This window comes from Erythranthe guttata, chromosome 13 (assembly GCF_056151865.1).
Source record: "Erythranthe guttata isolate IM_541 chromosome 13, IM_541, whole genome shotgun sequence".
In the NCBI taxonomy this organism is placed as follows: Eukaryota; Viridiplantae; Streptophyta; class Magnoliopsida; order Lamiales; family Phrymaceae; genus Erythranthe; species Erythranthe guttata.
The window spans coordinates 16986397-17012878 of NC_142545.1; the positions used below are offsets into that span (position 1 = coordinate 16986397).

The window sequence follows — 26482 nt, forward strand, 5'->3', positions numbered from 1 at the left end:
AACCAACTACGATGCAAGTTAAATACAAATTACAAATTTGGTTCATGGAATAACATTCATATATACGATAATTAGTCATGAACTAAGGCATGAGTAGGACCATTTTTAGAACGAGGACCGGCATTTTCCCTTCAAATGGTATAAGCTGACAAGACAAGGGACCAAACCTTTATATTGATAAGATTATATAGCTCAATGGATAAATCATCGAAAATTGTAGAGCCACAAATTCTTGATGTGCTCAATATTAATTGCTATTTTGAATTTCATATTTGGGACTATTGTAAAAATGGTCAGTCCAAGTGGGCAGCAGGAAATTTCAGTCACCAGACTGCATTCTTTCATCAGTATACAATAATTCAACTGTACGGACAAAATATACCGTTCTTAGATATTTATATAGTGCAATTTGGATTTTCCTTTTTTTTTTTTTTAACATATGAAAATGCAAAAATGTAATTCAAATTGTTCTCCACTAATTTATCGCCCCACACGCATGCATACACAAATTAACATTAACAAGTGGTGGTCTCGACACTATTTTCTTAAAGATAAGTTTACTTCCAAATAAAAGTGAGCACTATCAAGTATATATTGGGGAATACCATGAAAAATAAATAGCGTAAATGAATTAGAGTAGGGATTATTTGATATAACCCCTCCATATGCAATTTGCAGTTAGTATAGGCCCAAAAAATATTTCTCTTTTTGAGATAAATCCAAATTATATTTTAATAGATTTTTTATTTATGATATTTCTATATTACCCCTATTTATATATGGACAATATATTTTCTCCTTTAAGAAAATATCGATTCTTTCAATGAATGAATCGTTTCGTTATTTAATAATATATCTCTCATATCTCGTCCCTTCTTTTATGGGTACACCGTTTCACAGAGATTAATTAAATTTCGTAAAACAATCTCAAAAGATATCACTATTTTACACAGTATTGTTGGTATTCTTCTTCTGCCCTATACTCGACTAAACACATAACGCTTTTCCAAAAAAAAATTCCTCTGAACGGGGCGAGCATTGCGTAGCCGACTAAACACGGAGTTGTTCTCTATATCAGGTATTCTTCTGTTAATGGTATACAATATGAGTCAAAAAATTATTATATGTAATTTGGTTTGAATTTGTGTTTTCTGTGTTAATGGTATACAATATAGTTAAAAAACCATTATATGTAATCTGTGTTTGAATTGTTTATTGTGCGAATTTGTGTATAGGAATTTTGTAGTATTTAATATTCCAATGTATATTGGCATGTAAAGTTGACGCTTAAGAATTCATGTGTTATGGATTTACATAAGCACAATATGATTTGGTAATTTTGTTTTGTTTGATAGTGTTACTGGTATAATTAATGGTATACGTGAATCTAAATCCTTGTGTGTTAATTGTTTATGTTTGGAAAATTAATACTAATATAAAGGATTAAGTTCAGTAGTATAGGGAATAGTTAAGTGATGGTTACAAATTTAATTTCCAACATTTTACTATCGATCATTATTATCAAGCTATATGATTAATAATTAGTACCTATCTTGATTTTAAATATGGAACAATGTTTTTGTGAGTAGGGCCGTCATCATCCACATTTTGGTGGAGGTGTTGTTCGACGCCAACACGCCACCGTCGTCTCTGGATCTTCTTCGATGTCTTCACAAAGAAGAGCAGTGCTTGTGGTCAGAGCCACCAACCACTGCCTTCATACCTGGCGATCCACATAACGACGCCAAGGCAATATAGGCACCGCTACCAAGTGATTCAAATAGTAGATTATGTTTTTTTGTTTGTTATTTTTGAGTTGTGTCAGAAATCCGAGTACGTATGTTTTTAGTGCTTTTGGATAAGTTTGTCGTGAATTTCGGTAATTTCATAGTGGATATCAATAATTTCGTACTAGATTTCGGGCAATTTCTTTGTGGATTTTGATAGTTGTAGTGGATTTTGATATGTTTGTAGGATTTTCGTAATGGAATACATTAATTACGTAGTGGTTTTCGTTAATTGCATAGTGGTTTTCGTTAATTGTACAGTGATTTTCGTTAATTGCATAGTTGTTTTCGTTAATTGTACAGTGATTTTCGTTAATTGTACAGTGGTTTTCGAATTCTTACGCAACATTAAATAGTGGATTACGTTAGAGCCTTAGAGGGATGGGGTTGACGACACGTACATTGAATAGTGGATTTCAAACAGTGAATAGTGGATTTCAATTTTAAACAGTGAATAGTGGATTTCAAATGAATGCATAGTGGATTTCAAATTCATGCATTGAACATTGGATTTCAAATTCAAACAGTGAACAGTGGATTACGTTAATTTTTTTTAGATAGTGAATGTTCATAAGTTTTGATGTGTATCGGAATAGTGGATTTTAAACTTAGACAGGGAATAGTGAATTACGTTAATTTTACAAGGATTATGACAATTTAACAATGAATTTTATGTTATTTTTTTATATTTTTTTTATAATGAATGTCGATAAATTTTGACAAATGTGTAGTGGTTTTCATTTTTTAGTAAACCTGCTGGAAATAAAATGATTTTTTAAAAAACTGAAATTTTCAATAAGTTTATAGCAAATTTCGTAATAGATAATGGTAATTATTTAGTGGTTTTCGATAAGCTTATAATGGATTTTTCGATTTTGTAATAGCTTATGTTAATTATTTAGTGGTTTTCGATAAGCTTATAATGGATTTTCGTAATGAACTACGTTAATACATAGTGGTTTTCGATAAGTTTATAATGAATTTTTGTAACGGAATACATTAACTACATAGTGGTTATCGTTAATTACATAGTGGTTTTCGATAAGTTTATAATGAATTTCAATTTGCTAAAAACTTTGTTTTTTAAATCGAAATGTAAAAAGTGAATTTAAAAAAAAATCAAAATTAAAAATCAATGTTTAATAACGAAAATATTTTTTTTTAAGAAAATCAAAATTTATTAATTTTTTTATAAAACAACTTCAGAATAAACATAAATGGAAAAAAAAAACACAATTTAATCAAAATTTTAAAAAACAATTTCTGCAAAAAAAAAAAAACGTCAAAATTAAAAACATAATCAAACCGTAATTTATTTTAATTGAAACGGTTTGAGATTTTTTGAGAAATTTTTGGGATTAGGCGGATTTTTAGGGGAGTTGTTTTGAGAAATTAAATTAAATATTAAAATTCGAAAATACACTATAAGGGTAATATAAGTATTTTGCTATGGGAGGGGGTTATCCTAAAAATAGGATTATTAATTGGACTTATCCCTCTTAGGAAATTAAATAAAGGGGTTATCTCATATAACCCCATTAGAGTAATAAATACTGTCTGGATTTATAATATTGTGTAAACATATTAAAATATGCAGTTGAATTTTACTTTTATCGACGATTGAATCAAATATGAACAAATTTTAATCGAGTCAAATGGAGAATTGAGCTGGTAGTTTGATCGTAACAAGCTTTTAAGTATCTTGTAAGCACACATAAATCATAAGGATCTAGAGACAGACGCCTAATAGTTGATAGACCTAAGTAGCCCTTTATACGAATAAAGTTAGATATCCATCAAAATGCAATTTCTTAAACCAAACATAATTATCCATTAAATGCAAATTATGACTACCCCTAAATGAAGGTTAAATTACAAAAAAAATTCTCATGTTTAGGTAATTACAACCAGCCCATCAACTATGAATTTTCTTACACGTCCACCTTTAAGGTGTCAAATTCAATAGAATCTTTCAAATTTCGGAGAATATCCTCTAGTTTGTTATCATTTTGCGCAAAAATGCGCCAAGAAACATATATCTTATGATTATCTTGTTTCAAAAATGAAAATGTGGAGCTCAAATAGGTAAAACTGGTATAACTTGGAGAATATTCTGTATAACCTAGAAAATTTCACTAAATTCACACCGCAAGAATGAGCGTATACCTAAACATGATGGGTTTTTCATAATTTGACATTGCCTCAGGGGTGGTACTATATTACCCTAAAATATATCATAAATTGCCAAATCAAGTGTCTTTATTAACACTACTCAATATCCAACAAAAGAAATAATAAATTCGTTCTTCCTATAATTCCTAAGTTTGATGTTACAGCCTTCCGAATCAAAACAGAAACTAGAAAACAGCTGTCTGTGTCTACGTCGGTACAATTTATACAATCACCCTGTCAAAATCATTTATTCAAAAAAAAAAAAAAAAAAAAAAAAAAAAAAAAACAAACCAATAGTTCTGTATTATTTATGAAATTTTAAAACTCTTTATGAATTGTTTTTGCCCATCATTTTCTTTCTATCGACGAATTATTATTTGAATTCCCACAGTAAATGCCGGCTTGCTTTTTGGAAGTTTTGAAAAAACATTGTAAGCATTTACAATTTAAATAATTTTTGGGCAAGTGAAGAATCGGGTATCTTGAAAAGCTCACCTATGCATAAAATCCAAAACACGAGTAAAGCTCAGAAACAACGTTTTCTTAAAACAAACAAAATTATTATTAAGGATGCAGTTTCTGGTTGGTAATGGCTATGTGTCATTCACCGCATTCTATAAATTTAAACCAAAAATAAATAAATAAATAAAACCACTCCGCCATTTTCTTCTCACCACCTTCTTTTAACCATAACTATCACTTATATATATATTCTTATTATTATTAATCTCTGCTAAATCCCATACAACTGCACAAATCCAATGAAAGATTCCAAGCATAATCACATGAGCAAGAAAACAGATTAGAACTGTACCTCAGTCTTTTGTTATATATCCCATACTTCACTGAAAGTTTCTTTGTAATAGAGATATGGAGAACTCCGACAGCAATCGAACGGTGATGCCTGTTTCGTACGAGCCCAACAAACTTGTCTCGGACAAGGCCACACTTGAAAAAACAGGTTCAGTTCAATACTAAAACAGAATTTCATATATTTATATATTTTATATATGATTTCTTGAAAATTTAATTCTCTTTCTTTCTTTTTCTTTTTTTAATGCAGAAGAAGAGGTGAATGATTCTCCTATTGAAGAAGTCCGTCTCACCGTACCGATAACAGACGATCGTACGCTCCCCTGCTTGACGTTTCGGACATGGATTCTGGGAATAATATCATGTGCAGCTCTTGCATTCTTGAACCAGTTCTTCGGTTATCGCCAAAATGCCCTCTCGATTACGTCGGTCTCGGCCCAAATTCTAGTCCTGCCCTTAGGAAAGCTCATGGCTGCATCCCTGCCAACAAAGCAAATAAAATTCCCAGGGACAAAATGGTCATTCTCACTCAATCCAGGTCCCTTCAACTTGAAGGAGCACTGCCTTATCACCATATTCGCAAACGCAGGCTCAACTTCAGTTTACGCAGTGAACATCGTCACCATTATCAAGGCATTTTACCATCGAAAACTCAACCCTGTACCTGCAATGCTGCTAACACTTAGTACACAGGTCAGTATTACTCTTACTTCCATTAAACTTGTTTATTTTTTTCTCCATGGATATTTTTTTCTAAAAAACAAAAAAAAAACTCCGGTGTAGATGCTCGGGTACGGATGGGCTGGAATCTTCCGGAAGTTTCTAGTCGACTCGCCATACATGTGGTGGCCATCGAATCTTGTTCAAGTTTCCCTCTTCAGAGCACTGCATGAAAACGAAACTAGACGAAAAGGAGGCCTCACAAGGCTCCAGTTCTTCATAGTGGTCCTCATTTCGAGCTTCTCTTATTACATAGTACCAAACTATCTTTTTCCATCGATTACCGCTCTTTCATTCGTTTGCTGGATATGGCGAGATTCTGTTACTGCACAACAATTAGGAGCCGGGGTCCATGGGCTAGGAATCGGCTCCTTCGCGTTCGATTGGTCAACTGTAGCTGGTTTTCTTGGCAGCCCTTTAGCCACACCCGGATTCGCCATAGTCAATATGTTGGTTGGTTTCATATTGGTTCTTTACGTGGTGACACCAATCGCCTATTGGAACAACTTTTACGACGCACGAAAATTTCCCATCTTTTCTTCCCATGTCTTTGATGCTAGCGGGGCACCGTACAATATATCAGCCATACTAAACGAGAAAGCCTTCGATTTTAATCGCGAGGCGTATGATAACTACAGTAAGGTGAATCTCAGCATAATTTTCGTGCTGGTCTACGGCTTGAGCTTCGCGACTTTGGCTGCTACGGTGTCCCACGTGGCCCTATTTCACGGAAGGTACTAAAACAAACAGAGACATTTGGTTTGAATGATTTAAATTGTAATTAACGGGACTGATTAATCTTGATTCTTGCAGAACAATTTGTAAGCAGATGAAGGCGTCGTTCCAAGACAAGTTTGGAGATGTCCATACTAGGTTGATGAGGAAGAATTACGAACCTGTCCCTCAGTGGTGGTTCCACAGTATTCTGATTTTCGTAATTGCGGTTTCGTTGTTTGCTTGTGAGGGTTTCGGAAGGCAATTGCAGCTTCCTTATTGGGGTGTCCTTTTAGCTATGGCTTTAGCTTTCATTTTCACACTTCCTGTCGGTGTTATTACAGCCACCACTAACCAGGTACATACACATATATATATCTTCCTCTTTCATTCTTGATCTTCTTACACTGATCTCTTCTGTTTATTTCTTCAGCAAGCAGGATTGAACGTAATTTCGGAGATGATCATTGGTTACATGTACCCTGGAAAACCACTAGCAAATATAGTCTTCAAAACCTACGGCACGATAAGCATGTCGCAAGCGATTACGTTTCTTTCGGATTTCAAGCTAGGCCATTACATGAAGATCCCTCCGAAATCCATGTTCCTCGTTCAGGTAATTAAACAAACACCTTGTAGGCAAGCATGTACACAACTACATTATATATTTTTCTCTTGACAACCTAACAAACGTACGATACTTTCTCTACAAAACCCACAGCTCGTGGGAACGGTAGTTTCTTCCCTGGTGTACTTCGGCACGGCATGGTGGCTGCTCACCAGTATAGAATACATCTGCAACCCAGCAAAGCTGCCCGCGGGCAGCCCCTGGACCTGCCCGGGCGACGACGTTTTCTACAACGCATCAATAATCTGGGGTGTGGTGGGCCCGCTCCGTATGTTCGGGAAACTCGGGCTGTACCCTGGCATGAATTACTTCTTTCTATTCGGGCTTTTGGCACCGGTGCCGGTCTGGTACTTTTCGAGAAAGTACCCGGAGAAGAAGTGGATTCGGATGATAAACGCTCCGATTCTGATTTCTGGGGCGGGGGGTTTGCCGCTGGCGAAATCTGTGAACTATATGTGCTGGTTTAGTGTGGGGTTGTTCTTTAATTTGTATGTTTACAAGAGGTTTAAGGGTTGGTGGGCCAGGCATAATTACCTTCTGTCGGCTGGATTGGATGCCGGAGTTGCGTTTATGGCGACGCTGTGTTATTTCACTTTGCAGTTTAATGGGATTGATGGGCCGAGTTGGTGGGGTTTGGCGGTGGATGATCACTGCCCGTTGGCCAAGTGCCCCACGGCGCGTGGGATAGTTGTTCATGGATGCCCTGTTGTTCAGTGATTTCTTGTACTGCTTTCCCACTTCACAATTACAACACGCAAATTAAACAAGTAAATGTTGTTTGACGATATGATTATCACTGTAATGAAAAACTGTTACACATATATTTTCGAATAGGAATTATTAGTCGAACAACTTATGGTTCATACATTGAATTGTCCATTCTGCTTGCTCGGAACCTTCTCGAACTTTATTTATTTTCCGCAAATGAAGAACCGAAAATTTGGCGGAGTATCCGAAGCGTTCTCCGGTTGTGATGAGCATCACAATTCAAATGACCAACCAACAACTCAACAAACCATATCCAGCATCCAACCATGCACAATATATGATACTGTGAAAAACGTGCTTAATAATTATCTTGCTCGTTTCTTTATCGTGAAATCTCATGTAATTATCATGACCCCGACCGGTAAATGTGACATGGGAGCAATTTCTTTCAGTGACTTAATTAAAGTCTACACACACACACACACACACCAAATTCCAAGCCATTGCAGATGAACAGATAGAGTCAAAAAGAAAAAAAGAAAAACTATAGTCTCCCTAAAACGATCACCCGTCAGCATTTCAACCGAAGTTCTTTTCCATTATCTACTTTTCTAGTTGGAATTTAGCCACACTCAAGCGTAAAATCGCTAACAAAACAAACACGAATCTAGATCACATAAATATGCATATTCCTCCTTGTATAAACTGGTATACTCTAAAAAGTTGACAACGTGTTCCAGTTTTCTCCACTTAGCTACATAACATCCTAGTGCTTGAAGACGAGTAATATACCTTCAAACTGAAACTACTTCACACAAAGAGGAAAGTTCCGTAATAGCTTTCGATTCGTTCGATCAGCATCATCCAACAACAAGATTCTATTCAAATTCATCATCCACATAGTCCTCGTATTCAGAATCCGACTCTTCAACATTGGGTTTCATTAAGCTATTCATGTCGAACGAAGAATCCGCCTCTCCCTCATCCATTTCAATCGAGTCGTATTTCATCCGCTCCTCAAATTTCTCGTCCGAACAATTCAGAAGCCAAGCAAGAGAGCACTTCAGCCCCTTCTTAGCAATCATCTTATGCCTTGGCCTAACGGTAGACTCGAGCCCGTAAGTGAAGTAGGCTGGGAAAGCCACCAAATCATCCAACGGCCTGCTCATTGCAGATTTGAAGTAATCGAAGCTCTGTTTCATTATATCAACATTTAACGCCAACAACTGAGGACACCCCACAACCATCTTTCTCACTTGCTCTACAGAGAATCCACAGCCCTTTAATAAATCTACATGCCTCACTATTGCTTTGTCACTTAGGCTGACAATCTGAGGCATTTTCTCTATAACTCTCCCGAATTCTTCGGCACTCAATTCAATGATCGAACCGAGGAATTCCTGTTGGCTGAGCAGCTTCTTTTCCAGGTCAATTCCTATGATTTCTGGATATTGAGCAACCACAGCTGCAAGTGAAGTCTGTCTAACATTATACTCCAAAAGCAATTTCACATTTGGCTTAACCCTATCGTTAAGACCAAAACCAAGAATGTGCGGCCGCTTCTCGATCAACCTAGCAACAGCTAATGACGGTATACCCAAGCTTCCCAAGTATTCCACAAAGGGTTTGATTATCCGACCCACTCGCATACCCAATATTTCAGGGTATCTTGTTAATACTCCTCCAATCTCACGCCTAGCTACTCCGATTCCGACAAGATAAGCTACCGAAGTACTCATGGTTCCCTCAAGCTTAAACCCCAAAACTTCCGGATACTTCTCGAGCACTTTAGGAATATCGCTAGGCTTAATGTCCATGCCTTGAAGATACTTCACAACAGGAGCAAGGTCAACCACTACACTAGCATGGAGTACCTGAGGATAGCGGCGCAAGAATTCGGTAAAGGTGGATTTTCTGACGCCCAATTTGCCAAGGTAATCAAGAACCGGTACTATATTTTTCTTCACACTGCAGCCAAGGACAAGAGGGTAGTTGTTGATATCCTCAACCGTAAGCCCTAACTTGTGAAGGAACTCCACGCGCTCTCTCATAACATCAACAGTGACAGGAAGCTCTAATCCGTCCAGCTCATCGGGAACAACTCCGATGCCGTTCAAGAATTCGTAAACATGGGCACGGTTAGCAATTCTCTCGTTCTTCATTTGCAGTAAACTGGGGTGAGTGTAGAATGAAGAAGGGCTAACTTCTTTCCTCTCCCTATTAGGTCTGTCTTGCTTGGATGAAGATGTCTCGAAAGTTGTGGATGAACGAGATCGGCTCACGGCAGAGGAATGGAGCTTCATCACCAAAGAACATGGCTTCTTGTACTTACTTGGAGCACATATAGATGGGATAGAAATCAACTGATTTCTGTGGAATGCGAAAGCTGGAAACTCGTAGTGCACGAGCAAAAAACCGGGTTTCGCAACTCCAGCATAGCTTGCAATCTTCATGCCTTTTAACAAATTACTACTGTAATACAATCAAAAGTATCTGCATAAAGATGGGAGCACAATTAACAAATTTCATCCCCCATGCCGCAGGTAATTGTTTCTAAACGAGTTTAATCACACAGAACTACCAATGAAATACAAAGGCAAAGGCTGACAGACTACTGCATAAAAGCCAAATGTATATTTCAAACCAAATTAAGAACAGGAAATATTAAAAATCGAATAGAAAAGAAGCTATATGCCCTAATTAACTGAAATTCGAAGAAGATGCAAAATTGATATGCCAGCATTTCAAGAGTAAATCAAAAGTAAGTAATCAGAAGCGCGTTCAGGGGAAACAAATAATCGGAAGGAAAACAGAGAAGAAAAAAAATACCTAAATCAGCGCAGAAAGCAAGAATGACGAACAAATCTTCTCTCTCTGAACTCCAGAAAGAAAATCGAGAGGTACTGGAAAGGAGGGAGATGAGAGGAAAAGAAGATAGAGAGAGATATTTCGATGAAATTATCGCCAAGGGGTTCTTTTGGGGGTTTAGAGAGAGAAACAAGTTATTATCCAAATATTCTATTAAAATTTACCAGTACTTAATAAAATATTGAAATTTACTTAATATTTTTAATTAACCATTATACAGAGAATTTATGGATTAAAATAAATATAAAAAAAAATTACATGAAAAATCGGACGAACTCAACAGTATTAAGAAGAAAGAAGACAAATTGGGAAGAGGAACGCGAAAACATTAGCGGCGGATGATGAAACGTCCTTCCATCCATAATTACTAACGTGCGCCACCGGGGTACCGCCTACACGGGGATACCCTCCGGCGTTGCGGCGGCGGCGGCCACCACCTTTTCCCCCGCCACCACCTTTCCCCCCGCCACCACCTTTCCCTTCAACTACTGAAAATAGCACAATCACGAGGAGCAATACGAGGAGGACTGTTGTTTGTTTGAGTTTCCCAGAATTCATCTTCAAATCATGAGTTAGTTCTTCTCGATTATATAAAATAAAATAAAAAGGATTAATTAGGTGTATCAATAACTTACCCCTTTTTCTAAGGATCGACTACAATGAATAGGAAATTAGGGATTTCAGATTGTGTAATCTGAATTTTATTTTTTGATTTTTTTATCCTTTTCATTTAGTTTTATGATCCGCAAAAGGGGCTAATTCTTCTTCTTTTTTGCTTTTCTTTTTATTTTCCCCCTTTTGATAAACAAATAAAATTAGTTGGAAAATGCAAAATTAATAACTGAAAAATACTTACTTTGTTCCATAATAACGGTTTATTTAAAAAAAAAAAATTATTTCATATTATCTGTTACTTAAATTTTCAATACTACATTAAATGCATTTTTTCCTATTTTAACTTTATTAATTCAACTATAAGTATTAGTCTATCTTATCACATCATTAAATAATCAAGGTTATTTTAATTTTTTTAATAGGTATTATCTAAAATCAAGATACATTTATTGAGGTTCTTAATACTCGTGCAAAGCTAAATACGACACTTAATAATGAACGGAGGGAGTATAATCTTTTTTCCTCTCTTTAATTTTGCGGGGGTTTTGTTTTTGTTGTACCAAAGGCGAAATCCTCACCCAAGAATATAATAAATATTTCAAGATTAAAATAGAAATAAAAATAAGTATATAATGAGTATACGAATTAAAATCTCCGTGTAAATGTTAATTTTACTCCAAATTAAATGGAAACAAAAGCCCAAGGTTAAATTTGGAATGAAAAAATCGAATTCCACTAATTAAAAGGTGAATTAAGGTAAATAAGCTTGACTTTGTGCGCAATTAGTTCGGTGCATAAACATGTGATTTGTTAGAGACAAATTATTAGTGAAGGCAAAATTGTAATTTCCTTGAATTCCAAGGTCAATAATGACATTTAATGCATTTTAACCAATTATGAACAGAGCCGTTAATCTCAAAATCAATTACGTAACTGAAACGCAGCGCAAGCTAAACACGGTAGTACTACGATTATTAAGCAGGTCCATCCGGCCGTCAGAGCCGTAGATGGGCTGACATGACGTCTCCGTTAGGTAGTGGCCGGACGCGCTATACCAGTACCCCCGCCGTTTAGACCGCCGTTACGGCTCCGGTACCACCACCCCAACCTTGAGCGTCGCCATGTCCTCCACAATAAAAAAAAATTGGCCGGGAATTTAAAATTTCACGATTAATATTTCTTTTCATTAATTAACGTAACGAGTTTAATCATCCTTGTAACTCACTCACATGACATTTCGGATTATATTCGATCCGATTGGTGTTAAATAGATCATTTATCGAGTTAGCCAGACTGTTCGACTGTAAAAATCTATGAAATATTGAAATTAAATTTTGGTCTGTTGTTTTCGATCCATGATCAAATATAAAGCATTCGAGTGTATCAATCAATCGAGTTTCATTATAGTTCCTCGGCAATCGAAACTCAAATAAATGTGCAAGCAATAAAAAGATAACAAAGTATGAGCAATTACATGCATGTGTTAATTATCTCACTTAATTAATTAGGTCAATCTAATATAGAAAACTAAAAAAAAAAACTAATTTATATTAATTTATGTTAATTGTTAACTAACATAACTGCAACGAAGCATAAGCTAAATACAACAATAGATGAACTAGATCTACAGTTGTGTTAATGGGCCCCCATTAGGTAGTGGACGCCAAATATCAGGAGCGCCGCCGTTTTGAGCACCGGTGCCACCACTGTGCCGCTAGATCTGCAACGAACCCCACCACATCTTCCGCCGGTGCTCCGTCCTCTTCCACCGCCGCCGCGGCTACCACTTCCTCCTCCTTTACTACCACCACCACCGCCTCCTCCAGCAAGTACTGAGGAGGTAAGGAGAAGACAGATGATTGTAAGCACGGTTACAAACTTCACAACTCGCTGCATATTCTAGATTTTCCGATTTGTTGGAGAGTATTGATTGATTTAGATATTTTAGATGATCAAAGAGCTTCAACAATATATATATATATATATATATATATATATATATATATATATATATATATATATATATATATATATATATATATATATATATATATATATATATTTTTACCTGTAATAATTAATATGGGGTAATGACAAATAGGCCCGTGACAAGGACACTTAATTAAAAGAGTGACATTCAACTTTTTTGTCTTTCAAATAAATACAACCCATTTAAACTTATTTGCAAATAAGGAAAATTCTTTTATATATATTAAAATTACCCCAAATTCATTGAAACCTAATTTAACTCAAATTTCATGATTTACACCCCAATTTCATCAATTAATCAATTTTAACCCTAATTTCAATTTTGACCAAAATTTTGACCCGCCACCACTGGAGCCCGCCGGTCGCCGCCGTTGACCGGCGGAGACCGCCGGTCTCCGGCGTTGACATTTTGTTTTTGCAGTGACTTTTTTTTTTTTTTTCTTAAAAAACATATTTTAATTAATATTACTATCTTGGCTGCTAAATTACTATCTTCGGCAGTTATTTAACTGTCGGAGACAATAATTTAACTGTTAATTGACTCTTTTGTTTATTTTTTCTTCAAAAATATTTTAATTAATATTACTGTATTCGTTGCTAAATTACAGTCTCCAGCAGTTATTCAACTGTCAGAGACAGTAATTTAACTGTTAATTGACTTTTTTATTCTTAAAAAAAATATTTTTAATTAATATTACTGTATTCGTTGCTAAATTACTGTCTTCGGCAGCTATTTAACTGTCGGGGACAGTAATTTAACTGTTAATTGACTTTTTTTTTCATTTTTTTCCTTAAAAAAATTATTTTAATTAATATTACTGCATTGGATGTTAAATTACTGTCTCCAATAGTAATTTAACTGTCTTAGACAATAATATTAATAACATTACTCTTCGGAAAAATAATATTCATAATATTACTGTCCCAAACAGTCATATTACTGTCTGAGACAGTAATTTAGTAGCCAAGACAGTATTATTAATTAAAATATTTTTTTTCTAAGAAAAACAATTCAAAAAAAAAAGTCAATGGTGGTTGACCGGCCGAAAAAAAATTTCAGGAAAAAAAAAGTTTCATTCAAAAAAAAAAAAGTCAACGCCGGAATCTGGCCGAAAAAAAAACATTTCAGAAAAAAAATTATTTTCTGAAAAAAAAAAAATTGGGGGGTTATTGTGATATATTTGTTTAAATTCGAGGTCAATGTGTAATATTAAGGAAGTTAGAGTATAATGGGTGGAATTGATAAGAATTATATTTTTGAGGGTATTTTAGACTAAAATATATGGAGATGGGTTTAATTAAGAGACTGTTTTTTTTGTGTACCAAAATGCATTTAAGTCCCATGTGATGGACATTTTTAATATTTGTCCATTAATATGTATACAGTGCACGTGGGTGTAAACAAATAATAATAATAAAGAGTATGGGATGCCAGAAAATTTTCCATTATTGACGTTAATTATTGCAATAAAGTACTGGTTTCCTTAAATATGTATAATCAACTCGTGAGTCTTTTATGTTATGGTACGTTTAATTTCTATATATGCATTCGCATGCAACTTTAGGTATCAAAATTATGGCAACTAGAATTTTAGGCGTGCGATGCACGTATATATAATTCAAAAAAATAAAAAAAAATCATTTAAGATAAAATAACGAAAATTAGCAGGAAACCGTATCTAGAAAATATAATGAACTCACAAAAATAATTAGAGAAAACTCCTCCTAACAAATCTAAATTGTCTAATATACCCTTGAAAACCCCTAATCTCGTTTATCATTTATCTAAACAAGTGTTTTTTTTACACCAAACATAATTTTATTTTAAAATTAGTTCAAATTTGCGGTTTATGAGTATCCAATATATTTCAACGAGAGTGACAAGTAATGCAATAACGTGACATTAATTCAATTGAATGTGTGTACTGTATACAATGAATATATTTATAATTAAGAAATCACATCGAAATCCAGAAATTGAAAAAAAAAGATTTAAAAAAGAAAAAAGAGTAGAACCATCGCCAAACACGGCCTCCAGTTTCTGTTAACGGGCGACCCGTTATGTGGCGGATCCGCAACCGGATTCGGAACAATATAAGGGTACCAGATTCTTCCGCCGGATCCGCCTCTGCTACCACCACCCTTAGGTGCGCCGGATCCGCCTTTGGCACCACCACCACCGCCCTTTAATCCACGTCTGATGACGGCGGCGCCGCCCGGAGTAGCAACTGCGCAGTTGAGGAGGAGACAAATTACCGTAAGCACGGATACAAATTTGACGATGTGATGATTCATATTATATTCTCGATTTTGCAGCACTGATTTTTGGTTGAATTTTCTGGGGAAGAAGAGAGTATGTACAATCGATTCAGATATTGTTGTAATTTATTATATAGGTGAAGCGCCGCCTCAATCTTATTTGCAGCATGCGAGAAAATTTCCATTGACGAATACTTGTTTCCTTAATTGATTCAATCGTGATTGGTAATTTGATTTTACCTCCAGATTTTATTCAATCATGTATAAACTGCCTTATTTAAGTAATCGAGTTTTTTTTTTTGGTGAAGATCGAGTGTTTGTACAATTATGTTCATCAACCATTTTGAAGGTCTTACTTTTTTTTCTAATAATAATAATAATAATAATAATAATAATAATAATAGTTAACAAAATAAAGAATTCCAATTATGTGTTGAGAAAGTAATTACAATTTACAATATACGGACATAATTAATATTGAATAACATAGTAGACATAAATAAATAGTAATAAATGTTTGGCTTTTATACACACAATACAATGAATATTGACAACTACTATATTATAAGACCTAATTGACTAATCTATAACTTTTTATTTATTTTAATTTAAATGTTCAATAATTACGCAACTTAAATGAAGCGTAAGTTAAACACGGTACAATTAAGCAGGGCCATCCCAGAACAGTTGACGGACTGCCGTTTCTGTTAGTGGTCCCACCCCCACCGTTAGGTAGTGGACGCACAACAGTAGAACCCCCGCCGGTGCCACCACCCCCGCCATCACCGCCACCATCTTCTCCTCCATCTCCCCCCCCTTTCGAGCCACCGCTACCTCCACCTTTTCCACCGCTACTCCCTCCACCTTTGCCACCGCTTGATCCTCCCGTGCCGCCACCCTTTGATCCACCTCCGCCGCTGCTTCCTCCACCTCCCTTGGATCCTCCTCCGCCGCCTCCTCCTCCGCCTCCGCTGGGAGCAGCAACTGCGGAGGTGAGGAGGATACAAATGATTGTTAGGGCTAGTATGAACTTGACGACCTTCTTCATCTTCTTTCTCGATTAATTTCAATTTTAGGGTTCAATTTGCTGTTTAATTTGCTGGGAAAATATTATTTCAGATTCAGAAATAGATAGAGATGAAGCACTTGGAGCTTATTTTATACTAGATTTAAAATTCAGAAAATGAAAACGCGGAAAAAAAATGGAATGGAAATATTCCACTGACGTGTATGTATGGTTGAAAACTCTACTCAGTCAATAAATAAGATTTAAATATTCGTAAAATTTAAATTAATTTCCGAGTTTATTTTCTTTAATACAATTGAAATTGTATTATTATGAGTTTTTATTGCCACGTATATTTCCAGCTTGCGTGTATTAATTGAAAAATTAATTGGACATAATTTCGCAATCATTTCCCAATCAAACGTGCCACTAAAATTGGATGAAACACGTGTTGCCAGGCTGGAAAAAGAACAAATACAAATTTTCAATTACTTCATAAATATGAAACTCTTTCCAGTCCACCAAGGCTCAAATCATACAACAATTCAAACTGACATTTACTTTCTGAGTTTTATGCTATCCTTCAAATGAAAATATATATATATATATCTGAAACATAATTTAATAGTCGATCGATGACTATTGATCAATCATGGAGTAAGCGAACTACGTCCGATAAAGTGTTAGTTAAGTACTCTGGTAGAATGTGGTTCGACGGATCTACAAGATCCGATACCTTTGTCACACCTGCACTTGCCATCAAACAACAACGAAATTTGGTATGTAACGGAAAAATAATTTAAATTTTGTAATAATGAAAAAAAAAATTCCCTTGTACCTGAAATAACAAGAAGAGTTCTACAGCCAGCATTTTGTCCAAATAAAATATCAGTGTCCAATCTATCTCCAACCATGCACATTCTAGAGGTAGGGACGTTGAATCTTCAAGATAAAATATCATGATATTTCATATCTTAACTCATTGCCAGTAAAAGTTGTTGAAAAATATAAATGATTGAATGTATTGTGTTAAAGAACTGATAAAATTTGCACTTACTTCTGTAATAAAAAGTCCATCAGAAAAGTCGAAGGTTTTCCAACTACAATTGGTTCTTTTTGTGTTGTACCGCATATTGCAGCAACCATACACCCTGCGCCTGAAATCAAGAAAATACAATACAAGTGTGTTAACTTTTCCGAATAAACATGGAGTATTACAAGGGAATAAAATTAAACTAACCGGGCCATTCCTGTAGGTCGGTGAGATGTCCTACAGCATCACGGTTTGTAGCGATGAATAGGCATCCAGGATTCTCGCGTATACACAGGGTGCCATACCTTACACGTGATATGAATCTTAGTGCACTTTAAAGAGTCCATTACCTTAAAGAATTTCATCTTAGCTACTTTCTCGTAAATCTAGGTGATTTTATGTTTACTGATTAGTAACTGTAAATGGATGTACGTGTAAGCTAAGAAACGGAATTAAGAGCTTACTGTAACTTGTAAAAGTTTATATACTGGTCAAGTCCGACAATAACAGCTCCCACCTGGTGCAGAAATAGCAATACAAGCAAACTATCAGACGACAAACAGCGTATAATGCTTCAACAGATTTGTGGAGAAAGATTGCAATTTTACATTCTCATCGTGCTCAAAGAGGTAGTTTGCTTTCAACTGGACGGTTTTCTTTCCATCTTCCTGCGAGAAAAGATCCTCATTAACTATCATAAAAAGCAAGACAGTAAAATAGTACACACTATCTAATTTAGCAATTGACAAACTCTTCTTATTTTCAATGTATGTAATGAATCACGATCCAAAATAGCATAGATCATCCGAAATCTAGCTAACAAAAGATTAACAGATTGTATATATCAATGGAAGGGAATTAGTTTGTTATTTTCGACCAAGGATAAAATATAACTGCTTGCTTACAGGACCACCAAGACCGGTAAAACCAGCAAGCTCTAATTCCTCCAGTATGCCTTCTTCACCAATTACATATACCTGTGAAACCAACAAATGATATGAGGCCTTTTACATCATTATATAAATCAATATCATCATTGAACCAGAGTCTCATTTTAAGCAACTATAAGAGCAAACAACAATATAATTCTAGTATTTGGCATGATGTTCATTTGATACTTCCAAGAGAAGCACCAACTTCAGTATTTTGTCGTTTCTCCCATTGCTTTCGGTTCCTTCAGGGTAGGTTAACTGACGCGTGCCTAATTGTTTTTCCATATGTTTAATAACTCTAATTTATCTTTCATTCTTCAGTAAAAAACCTGCCGATAGCTAAACTTATCGGGACAATATAGATGTTCTTGATTGAAAAACCTAAATACGCGAGATTTACATTGGCAAATTCATACTCAGGAAGGACAAACATTACAGGATAACACAGGCATCTAAGCTACGATGAACAAGCAGTACTTTTAATGGTAGTTCCTTCGCCAGTAAGTCAACATTATGTTTGAGTTCTGCAAAGTTGGATCATCATAATCTAATTGTAAATCACTTGTAATTAATTAATATAGAGCAAACATGGTTAATCAGAGCAACTTATTTACATCAATACCCTGCACCAGAAGAAAAAAAACTTGCACTTCAAAATTGCATTCGGAAAGCAGCGGAAAAAAGGCCAAAGACAAACCTTCTTTTCTTTAGGGAATTCATTGACTTTCAAGTACATGGCCGCAGCAAACGACGACGAGAAAATCTCATCCTGCAATCAGCACGAATTAATAACAAACACACTTCGAGTTCTACTAAGTAAAACGGTCGATACCGCAAACCTCCGAGACAGAAATGCCTAGAGATCGGAACTTCTTGGCGTATTGTTTTCTGGACTTTGTCGAGTTATTTGTTACAAAAACAAGTTTTTTCCCCTAAATGAATGACAATTGACAAACATCAAATCAGCCATGAAGCAGTTATGAACACTGTCTCTCAAACTAAATTGATAGACCTAAATCAGTAAATCACCATAGCCCGAAGCGTATCCAGAGTCTCGGAAACACCATCAATCAGAACATCTCCTTTCCATATCACACCTGGAAATTTTGAATCGACAAAATAATCAGGAAAAAATGGTAAGAGACAAAGCCGATGCGATTGTGAGATACAGAAACCACATAAAAAAACTATATCGGCTGAATTCATTAAAAGGGAGGAGGCGTCAACGAACCATCGCAGTCGAAGAGAAACACGTCGACGGAGTCAAGGAGTTTCACAGTGGTCTGAGGAGTTAGAATCTGACAACTCGATTTCTCTTCGATTGTCAATTTGGATATTTCTCCGTCCATGGGTACCGACGAGATGGAAGATGAAAAAGGGGATCTCCGGCGCCGGAAAGTCAGGCAGCGAATTACGGAAATACTCGTGTTTTATTTTCTGGAAAGTTGTGTTATTTTTTTTCTCTGAAAGCGCTGTTTCAGGCAGATCAGATTCGAATATGCTCTTTTGGCGCTTTACAAAAAAATAATAAATAAATAAATAAAATAGGCAATAATTGAACACTAAAAATAACCTCAATCTTTTGTTGTTAAATTAATAAATATAGCTAAAACAAATATGCAGTGTAACATATAAATGCATACAAAGTATTATAATTAATTAATTATATATTAAGATCCCGTTTGGTTGCCAAGATAAGTCATGATTAACTACATAGTTAGACTTAATTTAATGTTTGGTATCCTTAATAAATTGCTGGGTCGACCGCCTAAAATTATATTATCGTGTCTTATTTTGCCTTCTAATGAGTTTTTTTTTTGTTGGACGTTTCAAGCTCCAATAAAATAATTGGATCTCATTAAATTATTTAATCTTATCTTTGCTAATCTTATTTTGCTAAACAAACAGGGCCTAAGTATATATTACACAAATATATTTACATTTAATGGATACAGACTCAACGATCCATATCGACAAGCCCATGAAATTCATATGTATAATTTCATACCTACCAAAATAAATTTCAAGACACAAAAATCACATGGCCCTTCACATATATGGAGGCTGAAACATTAAAAAAATTTGCATCTTATGGTCAATTCACCGTATTTAAAATAGTTTATGAAATAATTTGATGTTTTTGGCTTAATCGTATTTTACACCCCTAAAATATAGTATTTTGACACTTTGTACTTTATACTCTAGAAAATATTCATAAAAAATTGTAATAGGAACAATTGTAATATTTTGTTTCTCTAAAAGTCTCTACAAGCCATAAAAAATACAATATTTAATCCTAACCTACCAAAACTAATTAAGTTCAAGACACAAAATTCACATGTGTCCATTGTCATATAAGGAGGCTCATTAAAAAAAAAAAAAAACGGTTAAATAAAATAATATAATAAGAAAAGTTATCAAATTTTAAAAAAATCGACGTTCTCAATAATTCTTCAATTTTCAAGTCAAAAATAATAAATAAACAAAAAAATCTTATTTTATTTTATTGCAGTTAGCACCCCAAAATTGACAATTGATTTTTCTTTCGATATCAAACAAAGCGGCGAATATCTGCCAATTTATAGTGGTTATTCCACCAACCCACCACATCAAGATCGACAGCTGTCCACCTTCTATTGGCCCTCGATGCAAACGAGGATTACCATTTTTCCAAATACACCCTCAACCAAGTCAAATAACAACAATCAAACCCCACTCGTTTCTTCAATTTTGGATGCCAAAGCCAGACCCATTTTCGGTAATCCACTATAAAATTTGACCAATTCCAATTCTTTATTGCCCTCCAAAATAATCAAACGCATGTGAAAAATTTCGCAAATACTACAAAAGCGCACACACACACACACACCACAAACAAGTGCAGTTCCGAGCAGAGTGTGGCATCTCTTGATCTATATCTTCTCTCTGCACTCGTTCAATCATCCATTACTTTTTCCGGCGAATTATCCGATTCTCACTCGGATAGATGGCGAATCTGAACGGAGCGACGGCGGATCTGAGGGCGACTTTTCTGGAGGTGTACTCGGTGCTGAAATCGGAGCTTTTGAGCGACCCCGCTTTCGAGTGGAACGAAGGTTCACGCCAATGGGTCGAGCGGGTCAGATTTGTTTGATTTTAATTATATATCGTGTTCGTTTTTGTTTAATGTAGGATTGCGATTTTCTCACCCTCTGTTGAAATTCTGTTAGCTGCTATTGCTTTGCTTGATGATCCGAATTTTATCTATCATTAATTAGAGATGAATCGAGGGGGTAAGGGGTAGAAACGGAATTGATTTACTGAGCTATTTTCAAGGTCCTACTTTATCGGAGGACAGTGTCATAATTCATAAACTTAGAGTAGTGTGAGTTGAACCGGTGGGTTGACTCGCTATTGAAATCTGGCTGCAAGTGACTTTTTAACAATCCTGTACATTAATGAACATATACTAGTGGTGGTATTTTAGTGTTGGGGTGGGTTGTTTGGTGATGCAAATGGATATTATAAAATAGATACTTTAACATAAAGTTTCTTTAGTTGGTTAGAATGTGGGATGCTGATATTTTGCAACATGCTTTCTGTGTGTAAAGTTGCAAGCAACCAACCAATTTTGAGAGCATTGATTTGTAAAAGTTGTTGGTATCCTCTTTTGATAATTGAATCCTTCGTTTCGATAGTGGAGTGAAAATTAACCGAAGAGTAACGTGCTGCTATGAACATCCTTAGTAATAGTGTATGTCTACTGAAAAAGTGGGACAACGTACATCCTTAATACGTTTACTGGAATAAAAGTTCAAATACTTCTGGATTTTACTATAGGAGCTTTTTAGATTGATGATTATCGTGCTCAGAACAAGAATATTATGACACCATCAGCCATGATTTTGCCGTCAAGTTTGAATTTGAAAGGTTCTTTTTTTTAGCTCATCGTTCATGGATTCAACTCACAGCAATATCACAGATATATATCATTAATAACATGGATATCATGTAATCAAGAACATTGATAATTAAGTATCACTAAGTTTAACTTCTATTCCTGATCTTTCTTTCTTTCTTTATATGTAACAGATGCTGGACTACAATGTGCCCGGAGGTCAGATTTGCATCATTTACTATATTTCTTGAATACATTCCTCGAACAAACATTCTTCTCTAATTATTAGATATAATAGGTGTATGATACTTTAACCAAGAAGCAATTTATGCTGAAGAATGAATTGTGGTTTGCAGGGAAGTTAAACAGAGGCCTCTCAGTTATTGATAGCTATAAGATACTTAAGGAAGGAAAAGACCTAACTAAAGACGAAGTGTTTTTAGCTAGCGCTCTAGGCTGGTGTATTGAGTGGGTAGGTTAAAATTACAGTTCATCTCTTGTTCTAAGCAGTGAAATGTTTTCATTCAATATTTTTCCAGGCAATGATCTGACTCGTGTACATGGAAAATGCAGCTTCAGGCATACTTTCTCGTCCTTGATGATATTATGGATAATTCTCAAACACGACGTGGTCAACCATGCTGGTACAGAGTCCCAAAGGTGTTATCCTAAATTTGAATTGCTCTAATCTTGTGCCATTACTTTCTAAAAGATTATCACTATCTAAACATTTTACCTTGAATTAACTTTTATCTAGGTTGGTATGATTGCTGTCAATGATGGAATCGTACTTCGAAACCATATCCCGAGAATTTTGAAGAAGCACTTTAGAGGAAAGCCTTACTATGTGGATCTGCTGGATTTGTTCAATGAGGTAAATTAACTATTCATTTATGATGATCCAACAAAATTATTTGTTTTCAATTGCTGAATTCAATATTTGTCCTGTTTTCAGGTGGAATTCCAAACTGCCTCAGGACAGATGATAGATTTAATTACCACTATTGAAGGAGAGAAGGATTTGTCAAAATACTCATTACCACTGTGAGTATAAAATACTCAAATTTCTGACACTGAAAAAAAAAAAAAAGATTGTCTAAATAAAGTTACAAAATAACTAACTAGATCAGTATTACCTTAATTTTCAAGTCCAGTTCTTCCGTAAACCAAGCCCTTTGGATGATTTCAAGCCTGCTGTAGTATGCCGAACCAATTATATCAGTTTCCAACATTTAGACTTATTTTCCTTCTCGTTTTTTTTTTTTTGGTTTTTACGATTTTCTGTTTTGATTTCTGCAGTCACCGCCGCATTGTTCAGTACAAGACTGCCTACTACTCATTTTACCTTCCAGTAAGTGGGATATGTTGTAATTTCGCTTAATTAACCTTTATTAAAAAAAAAAAAAAAAGAAGACGAACAGTGTTTCAGTTTTAAATTTCTTATACTTTTATAGGTTGCATGCGCATTGCTCATGGCTGGTGAGGACCTAGACAACCATGTAACCGTGCAAAACGTGCTTATTGATATGGGAATCTACTTTCAAGTACAGGTGAGTTTGTCTGCCACATCTCTGTGTCGGAAAATCATTAAGAAAATAGGTTATGCAATCTCTGGTTTTCATTATTTAACCAAACCTGTGAAAGCCATTAATAAAGTTATTTACATATCAAGATGATCAGGATTTATCTTTCTTTCAGAGTTTCCTTGCAAGACATTTTTCGTATTTTCTGTGTGATTTATTTGAATCTTTCAACTGTTTTCGAATTATTATGTGGTTACTTGAATGTATTTATGTGTTAGTTTTGCATGCATGAGAGATGCCTGTGCAACTAACTTGTTTATAACAAACTTCATCATTTTTATACTTTTGTCATATCTGCTCAGGATGACTACCTAGATTGCTTCGGTGAGCCTGAAAAGATTGGGAAGGTGAGGTCATTGTCCGTATATTAATGATTATAAAAAAAACACGTCTTTGTTATTGGATGTTGTACTAATTCTTCGTCACATATGTTTCATCAGATTGGAACAGATATTGAAGATTTCAAGTGTTCATGGCTGGTAGTAAAAGCCCTGGAGCTTTGTAATGAAGAACAAAAGAAAACCCTTTTCGTAAGAACCGTTCGACATTCTTGTTTTTTTTCCCTTCGAATACCTTGTTTTATCAGAAGCAGATACACATACATGCACTAACAACATCTGGCATTTATTACCAGGAGCACTACGGAAAGGAAGATCCAGCTGACGTGGCGAAGATCAAAGCCCTGTACAACGACATCAATCTCCAAGGCGTGTTTACGGAGTTTGAAAGCAAGAGTTACGAGAAAATAACAAGCTCCATTGAATCTCATCCTAGCAAAGCTGTGCAGGCAGTTCTCAAATCCTTCTTGGGCAAGATTTACAAGAGGCAGAAGTAAGATTTGAAATGAAAACAGAGGGAAATTTGGATTAAGTTATTCCCAAGAATCCCACTTCATATTGTGAGGCATGTTTGTATTCTTCATGTTTGTATCATTAGTCTGTATTCTTATTTTTATTTTTCTGATTTTTAACTACTTCAAGGGTAATGTTATCTTCTTTTTTCCAGACAATAAAATAGCAGTAATGGTTTCTTGTTAGCTTTCAATTGCAATAAATGTATCTTCCCTAATTAAGCATGAATTTAGGTTGCCACTCCATAAACTTAAAAAATCCCTGTGGTGTAGATTTGTGCAACTGGCACTATCAGCTAGGGGTGTATTTAAATGAGCCGAGACGGATCGAACTCGAACTTTTTGACGAGTCTCATTCTTAGTTGTTTGTGAGCTCGTGAGCCGGTTCACGAGTTTTTTTTATTTTTAATTTAAATATAATATTAAATAATAAATTCATATACATAATTAAAAAATAAATTATAGGTTAATTTTTTTATTTCGAAGGTTTTATTATAATTTTTAATAATAAATTCTAATAATGTCAATAAAAAAATTTAAAAAATACACAAAATGGGCTCAGGCTCAAGCTCGAACTCGAGCTCATCAAAATAGATTCGAACTTGAGCTCGCCAAAACAACCAAATTCAGCTCGTTTTACACCCCTACTATCAGCTATATGTGTTGCAAGTTAATTGTGGATGGTGCAACTTGCAAGTTGTCTGTTCCCACGTCATTTAATTCGGACTTGAAAAAGTTGCTACCTTAGGTGGTGTTTGTGAATGCTTTTTGAAAGTGATTATGAGCTTTTTTTGTTTATAATCTGTTTTCGGGTGTTTGTAAAATTAACTTTTGTTTTTGCTCCTCTTAAAATAATATGCTTTTGGCTATTTTTTTAAAAGCATCCCTAACCCTGCTTTTTCAAGTTTAGTTCATTTTCCGGAATATTTGCAAACACCCTCAACTTTAAGAAATAAACACTTAAAACTAACTTAAATCACAATCACTAACTTCTGCTTTTTAAATAATCATTTGAAAACACCACCTTAGCCCTGTCTATATCTTTGTCGAAAACACACACATATATATATATATATTTTGCTGAATCAAATAGAAATAAATACCTCCTGAAAAAAAATATATAGAAACAAGTATGTCTTATTATTAGGTACCAATTTTTCAAGAATATTATATGTTATTATCACGTGTTACACCTTTTATGCACATTAAATATTAGCCAACCTAATTAGGAATTTCTGTTTTGGGGTCCAAAGTTTAATTTAAATTTTTTATTTTGTAGTGCGCGGTTTTCACCTACTCTTTTTGTTTGTTGCCTGTTACTATTAGGGTCCATTCCACCACAATCCAAATAGGGTAAATTACAAACACCCCCCTGAGGTATGGTCAAATTACAAAAACACCCCTCTTGTTTGGATAATTACAACCACCCCCCTCAACTATGATTTTTTTCTTACACCTCCACCCCTATTGTGCCAAATTCAACATAATCATCTAGATTCTATGAAATGTGCTCTAGTTTGTACTCATTTTGTGTAAAAATACAGTTTTCGATGCACCACAAACTGATATATACAAGTTAAAAATCACATATTCTGATCATCTTATTTTATAATGTAGATTTTGAATGAGATAAAATGGGTACAAAAGTGATAATATTCCATATAATCTCGAAGATTCCACTAAATTTGAGGAGTTGAGGGGGTGGTTGTAATTATCCAAACAGGAGGGGTGTTTTTGTAATTTGACCATACCTCAGAGGGGTGTTTGTAATTTACCCATCCAAATATTAATAATATTATTAGCTAACCAAAAACAAAATATGGATAAAGTAGCAGGTAGGATCATCTTTTTTTTTTTTTTAAATATTAATTGAATACCTTTTTTCTTAAATACAGAGTTATCACTCTTTATATATTTCATTTCATTAT

The 26482-nt window shown here is 34.9% G+C and overlaps 4 protein-coding genes and 1 long non-coding RNA gene across 6 annotated transcripts; 3 read left to right on the forward strand and 2 right to left on the reverse strand.

The window, feature by feature from the left end:
• Nucleotides 1-862: 862 nt before the first annotated feature.
• LOC148766067 (uncharacterized) lies at nt 863-2019 on the forward strand. The gene is made up of 2 exons (XR_016029165.1): nt 863-1078; nt 1590-2019. It is a non-coding gene; the product is annotated as an uncharacterized LOC148766067 (long non-coding RNA).
• Nucleotides 2020-4488: 2469 nt separating this feature from the next.
• On the forward strand, nt 4489-7699 carry LOC105968743 (oligopeptide transporter 5). Its single transcript, XM_012993403.2, has 6 exons — nt 4489-4920; nt 5023-5465; nt 5556-6226; nt 6306-6564; nt 6640-6822; nt 6928-7699. Exons 1-6 carry the CDS (start codon nt 4830-4832, stop codon nt 7549-7551), a joined length of 2271 nt encoding a protein of 756 aa, XP_012848857.2. The 5' UTR covers nt 4489-4829; the 3' UTR covers nt 7552-7699.
• Nucleotides 7700-7970: 271 nt separating this feature from the next.
• Nucleotides 7971-11237, reverse strand: BSM (Mitochondrial transcription termination factor family protein). 2 transcript variants are annotated; one of them, XM_012993404.2, is made up of 2 exons: nt 10372-11237; nt 7971-10035 (listed from the first exon to the last, which is right to left on the reverse strand). In XM_012993404.2, the coding sequence occupies exon 2, from the start codon at nt 9993-9995 to the stop codon at nt 8421-8423; it is 1575 nt and encodes a 524-aa protein (XP_012848858.2). In that variant the 5' UTR covers nt 9996-10035; nt 10372-11237; the 3' UTR covers nt 7971-8420. The 2 variants fall into 2 exon arrangements, with proteins under 2 accessions (XP_012848858.2, XP_088667582.1); XM_088811456.1 differs by having other exon boundaries at nt 7971-10014; nt 10372-10600.
• A 5508-nt stretch (nt 11238-16745) lies between these two features.
• On the reverse strand, nt 16746-19744 carry PGLP2 (2-phosphoglycolate phosphatase 2). The gene is made up of 11 exons (XM_012984973.2): nt 19476-19744; nt 19274-19341; nt 19084-19176; nt 18942-19013; nt 18218-18289; nt 17921-17980; nt 17777-17829; nt 17520-17617; nt 17337-17436; nt 17118-17221; nt 16746-17026 (listed from the first exon to the last, which is right to left on the reverse strand). The coding sequence occupies exons 1-11, from the start codon at nt 19591-19593 to the stop codon at nt 16926-16928; spliced, it is 939 nt and encodes a 312-aa protein (XP_012840427.1). The 5' UTR covers nt 19594-19744; the 3' UTR covers nt 16746-16925.
• A 1106-nt stretch (nt 19745-20850) lies between these two features.
• Nucleotides 20851-24740, forward strand: FPS1 (farnesyl diphosphate synthase 1). Its single transcript, XM_088811923.1, has 11 exons — nt 20851-21362; nt 22316-22340; nt 22478-22593; nt 22695-22781; nt 22879-22995; nt 23077-23165; nt 23421-23472; nt 23576-23671; nt 24007-24051; nt 24145-24234; nt 24339-24740. Exons 1-11 carry the CDS (start codon nt 21231-21233, stop codon nt 24537-24539), a joined length of 1050 nt encoding a protein of 349 aa, XP_088668049.1. The 5' UTR covers nt 20851-21230; the 3' UTR covers nt 24540-24740.
• Nucleotides 24741-26482: the final 1742 nt, after the last annotated feature.